The sequence below is a fragment of the Phoxinus phoxinus genome (genome assembly GCF_949152265.1).
Source record: "Phoxinus phoxinus genome assembly, chromosome: 6".
Classification (NCBI taxonomy): domain Eukaryota; kingdom Metazoa; phylum Chordata; class Actinopteri; order Cypriniformes; family Leuciscidae; genus Phoxinus; species Phoxinus phoxinus.
In genome coordinates, this window is record NC_136881.1 from 29375073 (window position 1) to 29392839 (window position 17767).

General features: G+C 38.6%; 1 protein-coding gene across 3 annotated transcripts in view; it reads right to left on the reverse strand.

The window, feature by feature from the left end:
• The window catches only part of dctd (dCMP deaminase), a 26109-nt gene continuing 8342 nt past the window's right edge, over positions 1–17767 (reverse strand). For 2 of the 3 annotated variants that reach the window (XM_079614804.1, XM_079614803.1), the window contains 3 exons: positions 12958–13074; positions 7870–7966; positions 1–1388 (listed from right to left, as the gene is read on the reverse strand). In XM_079614804.1, the coding sequence (XP_079470930.1) occupies positions 1286–1388; positions 7870–7966; positions 12958–13074 (317 nt within the window). In that variant the 3' untranslated portion in view covers positions 1–1285. Of the gene's footprint in view, positions 1389–7869; positions 7967–12957; positions 13096–17767 lie in introns of all 3 variants that reach the window. The other variant, XM_079614802.1, reaches the window with a different exon arrangement.

Consider the following 17767-nt stretch of genomic DNA (forward strand, 5'->3'; position numbering starts at 1 on the left):
AAGGACTGCGGATGCAGAGCGGGTTTACCAAGCAGGACCCGTGCAAGACTCTTGAGTGGAATCATTCACAATGGGCAGATAATGTGTACATTATATGAAAGTGCGCTGGTCCTCCAGACCTCATTACGCTTCAAAAGCCTTAGGATCTCAGTATGTAAGAGCCTAGTATTAATTATCAACTTCTTAACTGTTGTATAACTCAGAAGTGATAGACATGGTTACATGACAAACTAAAAAACAGAAAATTGCAATGCCATTACATTACATTACATCAACTCTCAAATGAAGATTTATGTTGTTAAAAGATCTCTGCATTATCACATCCCAGGAGGAATAGTGAATAGTAGTGACCAAATGATGCTCAGAAAGAAATGTCCAATTATACTGTTAAGAAATATCATTAATTCCAAAGTCTGTTGTCTGTGATGGGAAACTGTTCAGTGAAGTATGTATGCCACAGAACGCAAAAATAGCAGCGGTGTGGGCAGATTTATTTTGTGTTGAGTAACACAAAAAAACAAATTCTAAATCTCATAGGATGCCTACGAACCAGAAACAATGAGTAATTTTATTCTGTGAGCAGGATCCTGGTATAACGATACCTAACAGTTGCAGATACATCGCTCTAAAATGCAAGTCTCTTTTTATTAAAACCTGAAGTTGTGGGCTCTAAATTGCAAAGACAACATGCACAAAACAATGCGGATTGCGGTTTGACAAAATATGAGGTTTATCTGCTGGGGTTCTTACAAAAGCTAATGAATATGAGCAAAACAGTCATCAGAGGCTTATTGAAGGAAATGGTAATTTACAGTTTTTGCATGAGTGAAATGAACATCAAAATCTAATCAGCCTTGTCATACAGCATACAAAAAGATTAAAAGACAAAGGTAAATCATTTGATTTGGTTAATGTTGGCATCCAGTTTGATTTTAATTTCCTCATTGTCAACCCACTCATAAATACTGAAACTCTAAAATAATCAATTTAAAATAGGCACATCAGCCAAGGTCACTTACCGGCTGCTATTTTATAAATTGATTAAAAAAATATTAATGTTAAGCATAGAGCATATACATAAAATAAACATTTCAAAACTTTAACTACTGTCAATTTCAGCAAGTTTCAAGATTTGAAGAAACATATTTAAAACAAAATTGCACGACAGTGAACTACATCTATTTAGTAATCTCTCAAACCCATAAAGACCTTCACCAGTACATAAACAAGGTAAACAATGTGTCTGTTTTATGTATACTTAGAGTCACGCTCCAAGTTCTTTGGCTTATGATGACTGTACGCCCCCAAAACCACTGGAAATGTTTAATCCGGGGTGGTTGATTGAATTAAAATCAATGACAATCTTTCCTTGCTTCGGCTTGAATTGCCTGTAGGAAAGAAATAAGAACAAAAAAAATATATAAATATATTACTGAAGCATGTCCAGATAAAACATAAGTAGTTTGTCACTCTTGTCAAATCAGAGACGTTTCAAAACACCTTTATAAAATTGACAAAGAGAATTCACTTCTTGTCCTCATTGTCCAAGTTGTCACACCTATAATTCACCTCAGCATGCTGGAGTTGAGGAAACCAATTACACACTAGTCCTCGTGAGAGAACACAAGCAGCATCCTCTGCAAAAGGCAATCCCAGCAGGGACCAAGCACCTCAACATCTCACGAGAAAATACCCTGCCAAGAAGAACCAAACCAGCAGGTGGTAAACTCCTCCCCCCCCCCCTCCACACTTTTAGCCTTTTCTTCCGTCTGCACCACAAACCTTGCTTTTCCATTCCTTTTATTTTTCTCGTTCTCAATTCACCTTCTATCCCACTCTTTTTACTCTTCATTATTTTATTAACCCCTCCCTCTCAGTGTGAGATGAGCTGGATGTGGCAAAACTATTCCTCATCATTGAACCTCTATAACAACAGAAGCCAATACATACAAATAGAATCTCTACTGACAGACAAATTATTAAAGACAAACATTCACAAAGCTTGGACTCTCGCTCTCCCATGTTCCTTAATGCAAAGCTGGCTTCAGTTGATGCCAGAGAAAATCGATTCATCATCTTATTCAGAATTCAAAATGCACAACTCTGCACAGCAATGGTGAGGTTTCAATCCTTCATTTCTCATCATCAGGCACTTAAAATGAATAAATAAAAAGCTGAAAACATGATCTACTGCAGCTACTACTGCAGTTCATTGTCTGAGTCAAAGTTAGATCTAAACTTTTATCAGACAGTAAAAAATATTTTTTCCGCAGGTCAAAAATGTGCATAGGGAAACATATGCAAACATAATATAAACAAAATATTAAGTATAAGAATAAACAAGACCATTTAAAAAAATATATAATAATAAATATATAATATATATATATTTCGTTAGTATTTTCACACCAAATAATTTTAATAAAGCCAATTATTTGTATATTTTGCTGTAGAGTGCCAGTACAGTAAGAAATATCAGTTTACATTTCCAAACATAAATTGTCATTAATTGTAATAATCCAATTAGAGTTGTGTATGCACAAGGAGTGTCAACAGCTGTTGCTCCACACAGAGATCAGATCTCACCATCATCGAGTCCATCTGGGAGTCAGACCTAGGGTGCTTTCACACTGGCAGTTTAGTTCGGAACGGGGCACGGTTCGCATGAAAAATCGCTAATGTGAACGCTGTCATGCGGACCCAGGTGCGCACTGGGGTACCGAATCCGAGACTACCTGGAGGAGGTGGTCTGAGTTCGGTTGCCCCTGAACCGTGCCGCAGTTCGCGTGAATGTGAAAGCAACATGGACTCGGGTGCGCGATTGTTCAGGAAGTAAAGTGACCTGCGCATGCGTTTTAGCTGATTATTATGCATTTAGTTAAATAAAACGCATGTAGGGGATGATAGTGTTGATGATTTACCTTGGATTAGACGAGAGAGAGTAAGCCTGCAGTGTATTCACGAATAGTGCGTGGAATCAGGGAAAAAAATTTGGAAATCCACTGTCTCCTCAAAAGTTATTTTGCAAGCAGCAGAAGGCCACCTTATGCGACACACACAGTTAACCTGTGTTGTTCACTCAGCTGCACATAATAGCACCGAATTAATAAAAAACACAATATGCGTTGACCCGCGTTCTGTTTTCTGTCATGTGCCGTGCATGTTTGCGATGACGCAAGAAGCACGCAAACGCACCAGGGTTCGATAGAATCAAATTGAGTGTGAAACCAGACCAACGCTGCGGGGGTCGCCGGGAACAATCGCGCTCTGGCTCGGACCGCAACAAACGGTCTCCAGTGTGGGTCTCCATACTGGGCTCCAGTGTGAAAGATTCAGAAGAACTGTGGCGACATCTCCAAGACGCTTGAATAAACCTACTTCCAAAGCTACAGTACTATGTCAAATTTAAGGCACTGTTAAAATGCTGTAAAGTGAGGATGCTTTCAAAAAATTGTGTGATAAATATATTTTATTTATCAATTAACTTATATTAACTAAATCAAATCAATATTTTGTGACCACCACCCTTTGCGTTTTAAACCGATTTTGTCCGGGTAAACTTGCACATAGTTTTTCAGGTAGCTTTTGTTTCTTCAAGCATCTTGGAGATGTGGCCGTTCTTCTGGATTTAGCCTCTCTCATTTTTTTCTGTTTCTTCATGTAACCCCAGATGGACTGTATGATGGTGAGATCAGATCTCTGTGTGGAGCACCAGCTTTTGTCAGACTCCTTGTGCATACAAAAATCTCACTGGATTATTACAATTAAATGACAAAATGAATGTTTGGAAATGTAAACTGATATTTCTTACTGTACTTTCACACTAAGTGGTTAAGACTTTTGCACAGTACTATATATTTTTCAACAAACATTAAACATTGTTGTTCTCTACAATTAGATGTATTTTCTGAAATATTTTATTTAAACATTCTACAAAACATTTTATAATATGAAATCTAACTAACTTTTTTGTGAAATGTTTTGCTTGAAAAGTGTTTTTAGTGTTTGAAAAGTGTTTCTATATTTCCTTAAAATAAATACAGCTTGGTTCGATATTTTGTTATATAAATGCTAAACCATGCCTACATTTATGAGAGGCTTAAATGTCCAAATGCTTTTAGGGCCACCGCATATATACATAAAATCAATATGGCACAGGTGAAAATGTAACCGCGTAGTAGGAATGTTTAAATGTCCAGATGGACACAGACTATCTGGACATTGGGTCAAAAAAAATTTAAATTGTGATGGGTGTGGAATAGATTTTAATATCTTTATTAAATAGCCTATGGCTCTGCAATCAAAGGGCTGAAGAAATGGAAATGCAGAGATCCATAGTAATGCTGGAAGTATTGGAGAACAACCTTCAAAAAGTGGCAGCAGGGGAATTAACCTTGCTACCCTCAAAGACAGGCAAGAGGCATGAAAGTATCTTCAAGGATTTCCTGATTTTCATCTTCAGGCGGATCTACTCCTTTTGTCTCCTCAGGCTCATGTCCCCCCAGTCCTATTTGATCTGACTCTGATGAAAGGCTTCAGAGTTTATTTACCGTGCATCTATATATAGTGTGTACATACAACTGGGAAGATGAGATTTCCGTCCAGTCCGCTCTTGCTGTGGTTCCTGCTGGCTCTCTCTAACATAAAGAGGACTTTGTTAGGACTGCAAACCCCACAGAGAGTTCAGTTAAGTTGTCAGTTAACCCTGTATCTCATTAAAAAAGAAAAAAAAGTGAAGGGCTTCTTTGCTCACATTATGCGTTTAAACTAAAGGTTTTAAATGTTTGCATTTACATTTTGCTCTTTTAATCCCTGTATTCTTGAACTTTAAGCGGACACCTTTCGGCATGGTACTCATTCTGTTTGGACTGTCTGGTGGATCACACACGATCAGTTACACTTAAATTTAAGGTGACATTTTTGGTGATCTTTGAACTCGACTCAAACTTCTTTGTCATGTTTGTCTGATCAGTCTGACTGTATATGTTTAGGTTTTAAATGTTGCTTGGTTGTTAATATGTAATTTGTGTTTTGTAAAACACCTTAAAAGGTGCATTGTGTAATATTTAGGATGATCTGTTTACAGAAACGCAATATAATATACATAACTATGTTTTCAGTGGTGTATAAAGACCTTAATGAACCGTTATGTTTTTATTACCTTAGAATGAGCCATTTCTATCTACTAAACCGCGGGTCCCCTTACATTGAAATGCGTCGACATGTTTCTACAGTGGCCCTAAACGGACAAACGCGTTAGAGCCCTGCATTTCAGCCCGAGCCCGACGGGCCCCGACTTATTTACGCCCCTAGGGCCGGGCTTCGGGCCAGTTTTCACGTCATAGTTCACACGCGGGCCGGGCCTCGGGCCTGTTTTAGGCTTATCCTTCTTTTTATAGCCTATTTCAGACATGTATTAAAATTAAATATAAGAAGTTGACGATGGAAAAACAAACATAGAAAGACGTTTTAAACCTATCACACTGACATATGACTGACACATGACAGTCTGCTCGCGCACACACACACACACACGCACGCACAAAGGTTTCCCGGCGGCACGACCCAAGATTCGCGCGACCGGATCGCTCTGTTTTTAGTGTCCCCGCCAGCAGCAGAAGTATAGCGAGCGTGACTTCAGCGCAGCTGGAATAGTTCAAGAAAAAAGTACGACTGGATTAAAACCTTCCACTGTGGATGCTGTGATTTCTCTTCACGATGCTCTGTAAGAAACTGTTCTTAGCCATGTTAGGGGGCTGTTGGTTTTCGTTTGAAAACGACTTTATTTTCATCAGTCTGTTGGAAACTATTGGAAATAAGAATGGCCATGTTCTGTAGTGAAAACTTGATTTTTGAGGTAAGATAATCTGCATGTTTGTTTTTAATTTAATGCCATTAATTTGATTTGTTTAGATTGTAGGCTAGCTCATTTCGTTTGCGAGCGCTATTGCGACTGAGCAGCAGAGCAGTTTGCCTCAGCTTTTAAAAAATGATAATAAACGTTTAAACTATAACTGTCTATGTGTGATATGCTTAAGGTGTTTTATGGATTTTATTGTAGCCAAGTAAAGTGTTGATTTGAGAGGCTAAATGGATCAAACATGTTTAACTCGCTGTCGGCTGCTTGGTCGTCAATAAAAAAACAAAAAGAAACCGAACATTTGTCTAAATTAACTTAATAAAGAAATGAAGAGAAACATAACTAACAGAACGGACCTATTTTAATGGCTGCAAATAGCTAGTTTGCCCTAGGCCAGGCTACAGCTGTGTATATTTAAAAAATTAAAAAATTAAAAAACGGGCTCGGGTCGGACTCGGGCTGATAATTATGATGAGCTGTCGGACACGGGCCGGGCTAGGGCCTGAGCGTCTCGGGCCAGGGCCGGGCTAGGGCCTAGATTTGAGGCCCGTGCAGGGCTCTAAAACGCGTTTCGTTACTATATTGTTATTCGTGCAAGGAAGCTAGCTAAAGTCAGCGAATAAAACATTGACACAATGATGGACAAGTACCAATAATATTCACAATAACATATCTGATTAGACCATTAGCATCTCTTTCAAAAAAACTGACCAAAGAGTGTCTATATTTTTCCTATTTAAAACTTGACTCTTCTGTAGTTACATCGTGTACTAAGACCGACAGAAAATGAAAAGTTGTGATTTTCTAGGCCAATATGACTAGGAACTATACTCTCATTCCTGCGTAATAATCAAGGAACTGTGCTGCCATACCATGGGCGCAGCAGGCGCAATGATATTACGCAGCGCCTGAAAATAGTCCTCAGCTCGGCGACCGGCACTAAGTTTGTAATATCATTGTGCCTTCTGGCATGGCAGCACAGTTCCTTGATTATTACGCAGGAATTAGAGTATAATTCCCAGTCATATTGGAAAAGTATCTGAAAAAAATATCGGGGGAAAAAAAATAAAAAATTGAGAGAGATGCTAACGGTCTAATCAGATTCAATGATCTATGCTAAGCTATGCTAAAAGTGCTACCTCCAGACCCAGAGATCGGCTGAATGGATTTGAAAATGGTCAAACTTAACTGTTTAACTCTAGGGGAGTTGGAAAAATGAGCCCATTTACAAAAAAAAATGGAGTGTTTTCCTTTAAGTACTGATTAAAAGTGTCATTCAAAAGTATTTAAGTTTTTATTATTATTATTAGAAGTAGTAGTAGTAACTCAGTTGCTGTCATCAATGCCAACATGCATGAGGGGAAACCAGCTCAGCTCCATCTTGAATAAAACAGCTTTTCTAGACCACTGATATTACTACACTCTCCTTCTTATGTAGATGCATTTATCATATTTTTTTAATAATACTACTCAGTTTTTAATTTGCCAGGTATGAAAAATACAACATTAAAAGAAAATCCTGTATTGTAATCATCCACCAGGCTAGTCTCTTAAAGTAACAGTACTCTGAACAAGCCACAAGATTTGAGGTATCATTCATATCCACTGCACAAAAAATGTATTGTGTAGAGGTGTGTGTATAGTACTGTGTATAGTATTAGTAATATATATAAAACGTAAATTTGACTAGTCAATTGTGGCTGTTTATTGCACTTTTGAGGTTGTTATGAAGGTGATCCGATTTGGCTTCCTATGGAGTATGAGACAAATCCAGACTTGTGCATAGTGCTTACTCATTTTTCCCCAAGCGCGTCTTTTTTCGAAGGCTCACAGAAGCTTTTTGATGCTTCAGGTCACACATACACCCACACATCTGAGGGTCAGGCTCCGTTACAGCCTTGATTGTACAATCGTTTGGACCAGTCAGATCCGACAGGAATGCAAATGAACCCTCTTAATTTCCAAGCCACACACCAACCCCTTACTAAGGTCAGACTCGAGAGACTTACTTGTATGTGATGCCCGCCAAGTTAAGCAGACGTCTGGAGGCAGTCATTTCTGGAGTGTCATGGTATTTGTCTGACAAATAGATCACATCCTTTATACCTGTAAGGCAGAGACAGCAGAAGGATAGTGTGGGTCAGACAAATGCACAAACACACACACACACAAGCAAACAGAAGGAGAAATTCAAACAAACAGGCCCAAAGAGAACAGGGACCCAAAATAGCCTGTTAGGAAAGAACAAGAGCTTGTGCTAGGGGAGAAGGAAGGTGAGTCGATAACTTGTCGCTGCAGGCTCAAGCCAATATCAACCAATCCCAATTGAAACGAAATCTGCCCTGCTGGCATCTAAAAAACGTGGGGCATTTGGCAGCACCCCCACGCATCCTGCTGACTACTCACAAGCGGCCCACATGAGGAGAGTCTATAAAAGGCTCTGTTAGCCAAGCTTTACAGAGAAACACGAGGAATCTGGTGAAACCACTTAGACTCCCTCTTGCCCTTAACGCTTTCAGAGGTGAAAAAGAGTAGTCTAACATAGCCAACGGTTGTTGCAATCGCAGGTGAATATATCGGAGACACACACACAGCCCCAAAATACACAGCATCTCCGTGTACTTTAATCTGCACAGGAGGAGAAAAGTGCTCTGATCGAAGGCAAAATGACTTGCACAGAGTGAATTCCACCTTTCATTAAAGGCTGTCATTACAAGCATGGGGCCTCTCCATGGAATTATTTGAACAATTTTTAAGAGGAAACAGATAAAATTACCATGGAACAGCCTGGTTATGCCATCTTAAAACCATTTTGTTGGTGACATTTCATGGTGCAGCGGGGGGATATACTTTGTATATCCAAGTCTCATCTGGCTATTTAAAATAAAAAGCAAGCACTCAAGGTCCAAAGAAAGCCCTCAAACCATTTAAAGTGCTCCAACTAAAACCTGACGTGATACGTAAAGGAAAAGGCCGAAGAAATTGCACGAGTGCTTCCATGTAAACATGCCTTTCCATGAAAAGAACACGAGGATAAGTATCGAAGCTGCTCAAAACACTTCCAAGACGACAAGCTGTCCGACAGAAGGGAAGCTTCTGAAGGAAGGTGGAGCAGAACTCTGGAGATGCCACGTTTCCAGAATGCTCTCCGGAGATGAGGTGACAGGACAGTCCCTCAGTCCCTCCAAAAACAGTCACAGGAAGTGACAAGATGGCAGCTGCTTGGGAGCTGAACACTTTAATTCCTCAGAGAGAGGAGAGGCTCTAAAGCCGCGCTTCAGAAACGCTGTCGCTGGCACCGAGAAGCTAAAGTGCAGGGGGGACATCAACATGGGAGCCAGAGGAAGTAAAAAATGATTGGTGTCATTTCAAACAGTGAGATTGAGAGATGGACACGTTTGAACTGCATTTGAAAAGAGCAGTAACACTTTCTCACTGGAGGAATTGCTACAGAATTAGATACAGAAGGGGGGAAATGCAATATCTAGGGCCTTCAACTTCTCATTTACCGTGAACAAAATTACAGATCAAGAAAAAAGGGGGAGAAAGTACAATGAAAGATCTAACTCTAGTACAAGAACAGTCGTCATTGAGTGCGTTTACATGCCCCCTCATGATGGGAACTGTAACTTAATCTAGACGGTGTGAAGCACACGATGGCAAATCCGGCATTGCGATGTTCATCACGGCGCTGAATAATATCCAGAACATCCATAAAAATGTATTTTGAATTTGATGAGAGTAGATTAAAACAATGGCCAGTAACATTTATACTGTATGCCAAACAATGGCCAGTAACATTTATACTGTATGCTAATAACCATACTTATTAGCAAGTAATCAGAATAATGAAAATTGCATGTAAACTGGAGTGAAGAGATCTGCTCGTATCATGTTAACATCTTACTGCGATTAAAACCTTACTCTATTAGAAATAATCACATTATTGGTGCACATGTAAACAGTCATTTGACCAACAAGGCAAACTTTATGTAGGAAGTCAAATGAAAGCTTTGTTGTCGGGCACCAATGGCACCAAACTATTGGAAAACATTCCTTTTAATAAATCCCTCTGGTTGTAATTAAATTATGTTAGTTTGCTGTTAGAGATGCACACACCAGCAATATCAAAAGGTTTACCACGCACATATAAACAAGATGCAGCCCGGATGCTTTTATAAGAGAATCAGGGTGGATTCGCATTCCAAGTCTACTAATATTCCCTTTATCCTCATGTTTTTTACATGCAGAGGCTTTTGTGTTTCCTCATATCGTGAGGCTTTACAACTTCTAGTAAACAAACATGGCTCTAACACCTTCAAAATTAACCAACAGCGACAACACCCTGTCTCAATTCTTTTAAACTCCGCATTCAAACATTAAACATCCGCTTTGTTCGGCTCAATCTGATTGGCATCATCAGAGGGCGTTTTTAATGAGGTCGGACGATCATTTTTAGCCGCGTTTTGTTGCATCCTATAGAGCGCAAGGAGACGAAAGGGAGAGAAAGTGCTGTGTGTGTTCCTTAATGATGCCGGAGCGTTGAGAGGAAGCTGACACCCCACTGAGAGATGGGCCGGGGCAAGGCCAAGCATCCTGAAGATCAGACGGCATCGGAGCGTGTGTCATGCTATCTTCAGCACACAGCTTCAGTAGGCTTTGCCACAAGAGTACATTGAGGAGAGAGAGAGAGAGAAAGAGAGATAGAGATAGAGATAGAGATAGAGATAGAGATAGAGATAGAGATAGAGATAGAGATAGAGATAGAGATAGAGATAGAGATAGAGATAGAGATAGAGATAGAGATAGAGATAGAGATAGAGAGAGAGATAGAGAGAGAGAGAGAGAGAGAGAGAGAGAGAGAGAGAGAGAGATAGAGAGAGAGAGAGAGAGATAGAGAGAGAGATAGAGATAGAGATAGAGAGAGAGAGAGAGAGAGAGAGAGAGAGAGAGAGAGAGAGAGAGAGAGAGAGAGAGAGAGAGAGAGAGAGAGAGAGAGAAAATCAGGACAAAAAGACTTGAGGAGAGAGAATGGGGAAGAGGGTGTTAAGAGAGTTCAACAGATAAGAAGAGATAGAAAATAACAACAGAGCAGGGTTTGGAGAAGGAAAAATAAGAGGAAGACAACCTGTCACTATGTAGGCTGTATCTAAGCAGCCAAGAAGGCTCACAAAGAAGCTGGCTGCTCAAAGTGACGCCCACTGCAGGTTTCTCAGTATGGCAGGATGACCAAGAGAAACTCAGTATCCACCTGTCTCCTGTCACTTCATCTGCAGCCACATCAGCACTGACAAGGTTGCCACTTAAAAAAAAGCGTTCATCTTGTGTCTACCTCAGAAAAGATGTGTTTGAAGCGGAAAGTACATAATAAAGAGTTATTTTTCAAGCACCATTACAGTCATTCTTGTTGCTAAATTGTTGTACTGTTAGAAGGACTATACAGATGCAACAATGAACTAAAAACAAATTTATGAATATAAATCGGACTTTACTTGAGGTATATGCATGGCAGGTGGCAATCAGACTGTGTTCACAACGATAGAAACAGTTTGAGGGCATATGTACTGTCACACTTACATTCACACGTCATAGTGCGAGACAAAGCTGTTTAAGAGCTCAGCAGAGATTGCATTAACTTAAAGAGGCTATATGCGTTTTTCTGAAATTTAAACTCGCGACTGACACCTGTGGCCAAAAAACAGAACTGCTCTTCCTTTCTGCTTGACGTCACATCCGCAGACAGCGCGGGAAAAATCCGACCCGACAGAAAATAGGAAAAATAGGATACAGGCTTATAGGTGCACCCACTGTGAGCAGACAAGGTGTCAGTATGCTCATCAGGAGATGTTTGAGTCATAAATGGTCAAATAAAAAGGCTATTGTTTCGTTTATTTTGGGGGAAAAGTTCCATATAGCCCCTTTAAAGAAAACCCTAAAGAGGGTAAACAATTTATTCAAATGATTTCAAATGAGCAGTTTTGGTGTTAGTACTTAATTTACTATTTTCTTTTTTTAAACATCTCTGGTGCCAAAGTGACAATAGGACGGTTAATATCGGTTCCCTGTATATTGCAATTTGCAGCATGGTGCATTTTCCGGTGGCATATAGCTTAATGCTTGTAAATATGTGGTAAAAGGGACTTTTTTAATTGACATCAGCCAGACAAATAAAAAAAATAGTGCTGTCAAATCGATTAATCGCATCTAACATTTACATTTAGCACACGCTTTTATCCAAAGCGACTTACAAATGAGAACAATAGAATAGAATAGACCTTTAAAATAAAGGTCTCATTTTCATGTGGCCTTCCTACAGAAATTGAATAAAGTTATCAAACACTTTACAGTCTTGCAATAACTGCATAAATTCAATCTAGATTAATCCTTAAAGCTAACATTTTCTGTTATCTTTGTTTAACTTTAATGACAGACATGACAGTGCAGTCACACTACATTGCAAAAAATAATTCGGTATTTTTGCTTTGTTTTAGAAGAAAAAAAAAAATTTCAGAGAAAGTTTTCAGAGAAGAGTTAGTCTAATTTTTTTCCATTGGCCAAAAATGGAAGTATTTATTTAATTACTTTAAACAAATCAAATTTATGCAATTTTCCTATAAGGTAAACATATATTTTAGGATGTTTATATATTTTTAATGGAAACATAGGCCTTATTTATTTCAGTGTAAATAATTGTAAGACTCAGCGCTACACTGACTGAAAAAACATTTTAAAAATAAAACGTGCATATGTCACCGTTTCCTACTGTCTGTGCACGACACTACACCAACAGCACAGCTGTGTGCAGGAGTTCTTGATTAGGCATCAAAATTAGTAGAATCATGAAATTTCTCTGGTACTGACCATCATGATTCATGACAACACTAATAAGGACGCATCTTTTAAACGTCAATGTTACAGCAAAGAAACAGAACTTAACCTTGATCAAAGTATTAATGCACTGATGCCGGCACTGATGCAAAAAAGACAATTAGCTGTTTACCTGTCACCATAGGTTCAGTGTGCTACTATGATTCCTGAACAGTGGAAATAAAAGTGTAGACATGCACAGTTAGAAACAAATGCTCAGATACACTCACCTGCCTGAATGATGAGTTTGGCGCACTCGTTGCAGGGGAACAGCGCTACATACATAGTGCAACCCTTGACATCTGCTGAGTTCTTATTCATGATGGCGTTCAGCTCTGCGTGACACACTGCAACAAGACATGGAAGACCTGTTAGAAACGTTTAAAGGTCACAAAAGCGCATACATGCAGCACAGAATGATGCATCATTGCTATGATTAACAATTCTGCTTCACAACAAACATGGTTTGAGCTTTCTTAGCTTGTCAACATTGTACCACTCCACCAGAAAAAGGCTCCAGTCACCAGTTCACTGTTATAAAGGAAAAAGATTTCAAAGCATGAGTCTGAACAGATGTCAGCTCTCCACAACATCACCCAGAAAAAGCCCTGTCTAATCACTCACTCTGCTCGCCTTAATTACGGAGAATGAATTGGCCCATCAGCGGTGGCACATTACCACTGCACCACGAAACACCGGCCTGACACACGTTTATTTTGGCAGAGCTTCAGCACAAGGCAGAGAGAGAGAGAAAGAGAGGGCATGTAGTTATGATTGAAGAGAGATGTCAGTAATTCACACAGATACGCACACTCATTGTGTGTTTTAACTGGAAGCAGGCACACACACAAAGCTGAGAGAGTGTGCATGATAAAGCTCATGATGGAGTACGATCAAATGAGTGAACATGGGAGGGACTGAGCTATTCAATCTATCAAAATGACATTTGATACATGTTTAGTATTAATCTGACTGGACTGTCGTTTATTTAAAAGGTAGCATGGAAGATATTGTTATTAATGGACTGCAGCAAAATAAAGCATAGCATCAACTAATATTTTTCTCTGTGGTTGCAGTGAATAAACACTGTCTCCTATTAGAGACAGAGGTGTGTGTCATTATGTTCTCAGGGCAAAAAGTTAAGCCAATAAGTCTTATATTTGGTATTTCAGCATCCTCTAGTGGCACAATACTGTACAGACAATTCATTAAATAAATTTTACTATTGCTCATACTTATAAGCTTAAGGGTTTGCACAAATCAGCAAAAATGTCAAGCAGTCCTCATCCACCCTCATAAACACTGAATAACAAATTGAGTTGGTCTCCTTAAACCCTCAACTTAAATGAAAATTTAGCAAAAATGTCAATTATATTGTTTTACACTTAAAATTATACAAATGGCAACAGGTTAAAAGTTATATATTGTACAGCTTGATTTTGCTTCAATTATGTCATTAACAAGGTTTCACTCTTCAGGACAGTTTTGTACTATTCCCCACAGATTTCCATACATTTTTGCTCCAAATCAAATGTTGGTAATTCTGTGACACTGTTGCACTCCATTTGGACATGGACTTGTTTTACTTAACAACCAAAAGAACTATAATCAACATCCTAAATCAGAACTAAAAACCACTCTGAACATCTAGCCAACCACTACTACAGCAAAGCCCGAGGATTTTGTCTAAACATCACTTACATTTTTATTTATTTTTTCTTCAGAAAAATCTTGCTCAGGCCTATTTTATGAAGCAAATACAATTATTCTACATTAACAACTTGTTCAAAATGTCCTCTAGCAGTGCTTAGAGTAAGTTTTCCCATGCCTCACTTGCTAATAATACAGTAATAAACAAATGCCCGATATGTGGTATCCTAAAGCCCTTATATTTCAGCCATCACTTCTGCACCTGTAAACATTGTAATATAAAAATCAACTTAATATGATTGATTACACTAGAGAGACTCCAAACTATGATCCTTAGAAGACTAGAGCTGCCCCCAACTAAAGATTTCCCAAGTCGGCTGTTAGTCGTTGATTTAAGCCATTAGTCGATTAGTTAGGGGAGAATTACTAAGCCAAAATAATTAAAATATAGTTAAGCGCTCAAGTGCACGCATAAAACGTGCCGCAGCGACACCAGCAAATATCTCATTATCTTTTCTGAGATTAGAATGCAAACAAAATACATAACCTATAATACACATATCAGCCTTACCTTAAAATAACAAAAATATTTTTAAAATGTAAAACATAAATATAAATGATATGCCAATGATTAAATAAATATACAGCAAACTGGAACACTTAATTGAGAAATACCAGTGAAACAATCAAGCTGACTGAATGAAAAAAGTTTTTTTGGAGGTCAGAACACAAATATAATAAATATATTATATAAAAACAAATAAATGAATAGAAAAAAACTGAAACGCAGAGGTGGCCTTTGCAATTCAGAGGCCCGTTTCAAAGAAACAGTCGTTGGTCCCACCCGTCCCAATGAGAACAATGAAAAAATTGTTGAATGCAATGTGATTGCAATTTCTTTATCTGTCATACCATACTTCAGAAAAGTTGTATCATGGATTAAACTTTATCACATGAAAAAAAAAACAAAAAAAAAAACTTTCCAAACTTCATGATCTGTGGAACCAAACCAAATTTCTTTTTAAAATTTAAATTTTAGGATCAATGTAATAAAAATGAATACAGTCCCTAAGTTTTTATACTTGTTCCTAAACTATATTGTTCCTTTTTTTTTTTTGCTCATTTAAACAAGATAATCTCCTCTTCCTCTTATCTTTGGACCAAGAAGCCAGAATATGTCTGTGTTGAGGGTCTCCCACAATTTCAATTGTATTATTGAGCTTGTAACCTAAGAGCTCTGACTCACATTACATAAACTACTAACCAGACTGGGTCCAGATAGAATCCTCAGCTTGCCTTCCTTTCTTACTCTCAGCCCTCCTATTCTCACCGTTACCACTGGGTCTAGACCCTCACTCGTTGGACCCTACGGTATGGAACTCCATCCAGATTTGGGCCCAAATTCGCAAATATTTCGGACGGCAGAGGTTGCTAGAAATCATAGATTCACTCAGCCTCTAAATGACCAGGCATTTTTGCTATGGCAAGAAAAAGGTATCTTAACATTTTAATATATTATTGCTGATGGTTGCTTCTTGTCTTTTGCACAATTAGAATCTCAATTTAAAATACCTTGCATCATTATTATCCACCTCTGTTAATGCACAAAGAGATTCCTGGCAACTGGACCTAATATATGCCTGACGGACGAGGAATGGGATGAGGCTAAATATAGGATCCATGGCTCTTCTATCTTTGCTAGACACAGCCTTATTCAATTCAAAGACTGCATCTATCTAAGGCCAAGCTGACAAAGATGTATTCCTCTGTTGATCCCACTTGTACACACCTGATTTTTTTCTCATTCTAGAATATTTAGTAAAAATGTTTGAACAAATCCTTTAACCACCATCTTTGGCATTGTGTGTGAAAATAACACTTTGTCAAAAAGTGAATTGGACTGTATAGCTTTTACTTCTTTGTTGGCAAGGCGCTTAATTTTAATTAATTGGAAACAGTGGGCCAGAGATGTTTTACAATTCCTAAGTTCAGAAAAAATAAGACTTAATTTAAGTGGCTCCAGGTTTAAGTTCACTGTCTTGTGACGTCCTTTCATAAATTATCTTCAAAACCAATTATGACTTTAAGTGGACGAACTGATGCTGGTGTCAGGTTTTTCTTATGATTTACTGATGTTATTCTTTCTATTGTTTTCTATATATACACACACACAAAATGTCTGTACGTATGCTGTGTTGATGTGTGAATATGTTTGTTGTTGATTGTTGTTTAAAAAACTTTCAACTTAACATTCTGGGTCACTTTGTGGAGTCCAACTCAATTGGCTATGCTAAAACACACACAACAATTATAATCCTGTCCACTGACCACATAAACAAGGGAGAAATACGAACAGTGCAGTGGATGAGTCGAGTGCCAGACTGATAAATCCTCTCCCAAGTTTTCACACGTTCCCTTTGGCAGTACAACCCATTCAAAGTCTCAGGTTGGCATGTGCCGCCTTTAGGAACGCCAGCTCCAACTCATTTCCATTTCTCACACTAATAGCTGCCACAAAGTGACCTTGCCCATTCCCTCACTCAGCATCTCCATCTTTATCTCTCCCATCAGCCCCATGCAGGTGGAAAGTAATCCATGACTGCCACCATGTGCTCAAAAGAGCATACACATCGCCACATGGTGTTAACAGACACCCTGTGCTGCATTAACAGAGCCTCAAACTAGTGGTAATGTGGGTATTGTGTGCTGACCTGTCGATGTCAAACAGACTGATAATTACGGGTAACTGATTCTTGCAGTTCAACAGCCAAGACTCCAGAGGACTGTTGCATTAAGCTAGTTGAACTCAGAGTAGGTTTAGAGTTGACAAGTACATATAAATCCAACCTGGTTTAAATCAGGTTCAAATGGCTCACAACGCTCTGTATAAACGTTCTGTCAACTCAGGTTTAATCCAAAATTTACGATTAACTCTGAAGCGCATGCACCTGAAAGTGTGACACATGTGGCAAAACAGCCAATCACACGGAGCATGGAGAGCGTCAGTTTGATTCACTTCTTTTGAGAGAGTCGGCACAATTAACTTCTCTGTTGAAGATTAAAAGATTGTTAGGCAAAATATAATGAATTTAAATGCATTTACAAGGTAGGAATAAACACCAGTTTGAGAAGGCAGCTGAAAGAATTTATCTGAATTCAAACAAACTTATAATTTATATAGTTTCTCAAAGAGCTCAAAAGAATACTAATGTTTAAAATCAAAGTTTAATATTAATTGTAAATTATTATAATTACAAGAATATATGATATGAATTATAATCAGTTGCAAACATCTGCAACTGATCCAAAATGCTGCAGCTAGAGTGGTCTTTAACTAGCCGAAGAGAGCACACGTCACTCCTCTCCTCACAAAACTGCACTGGTTGCAGT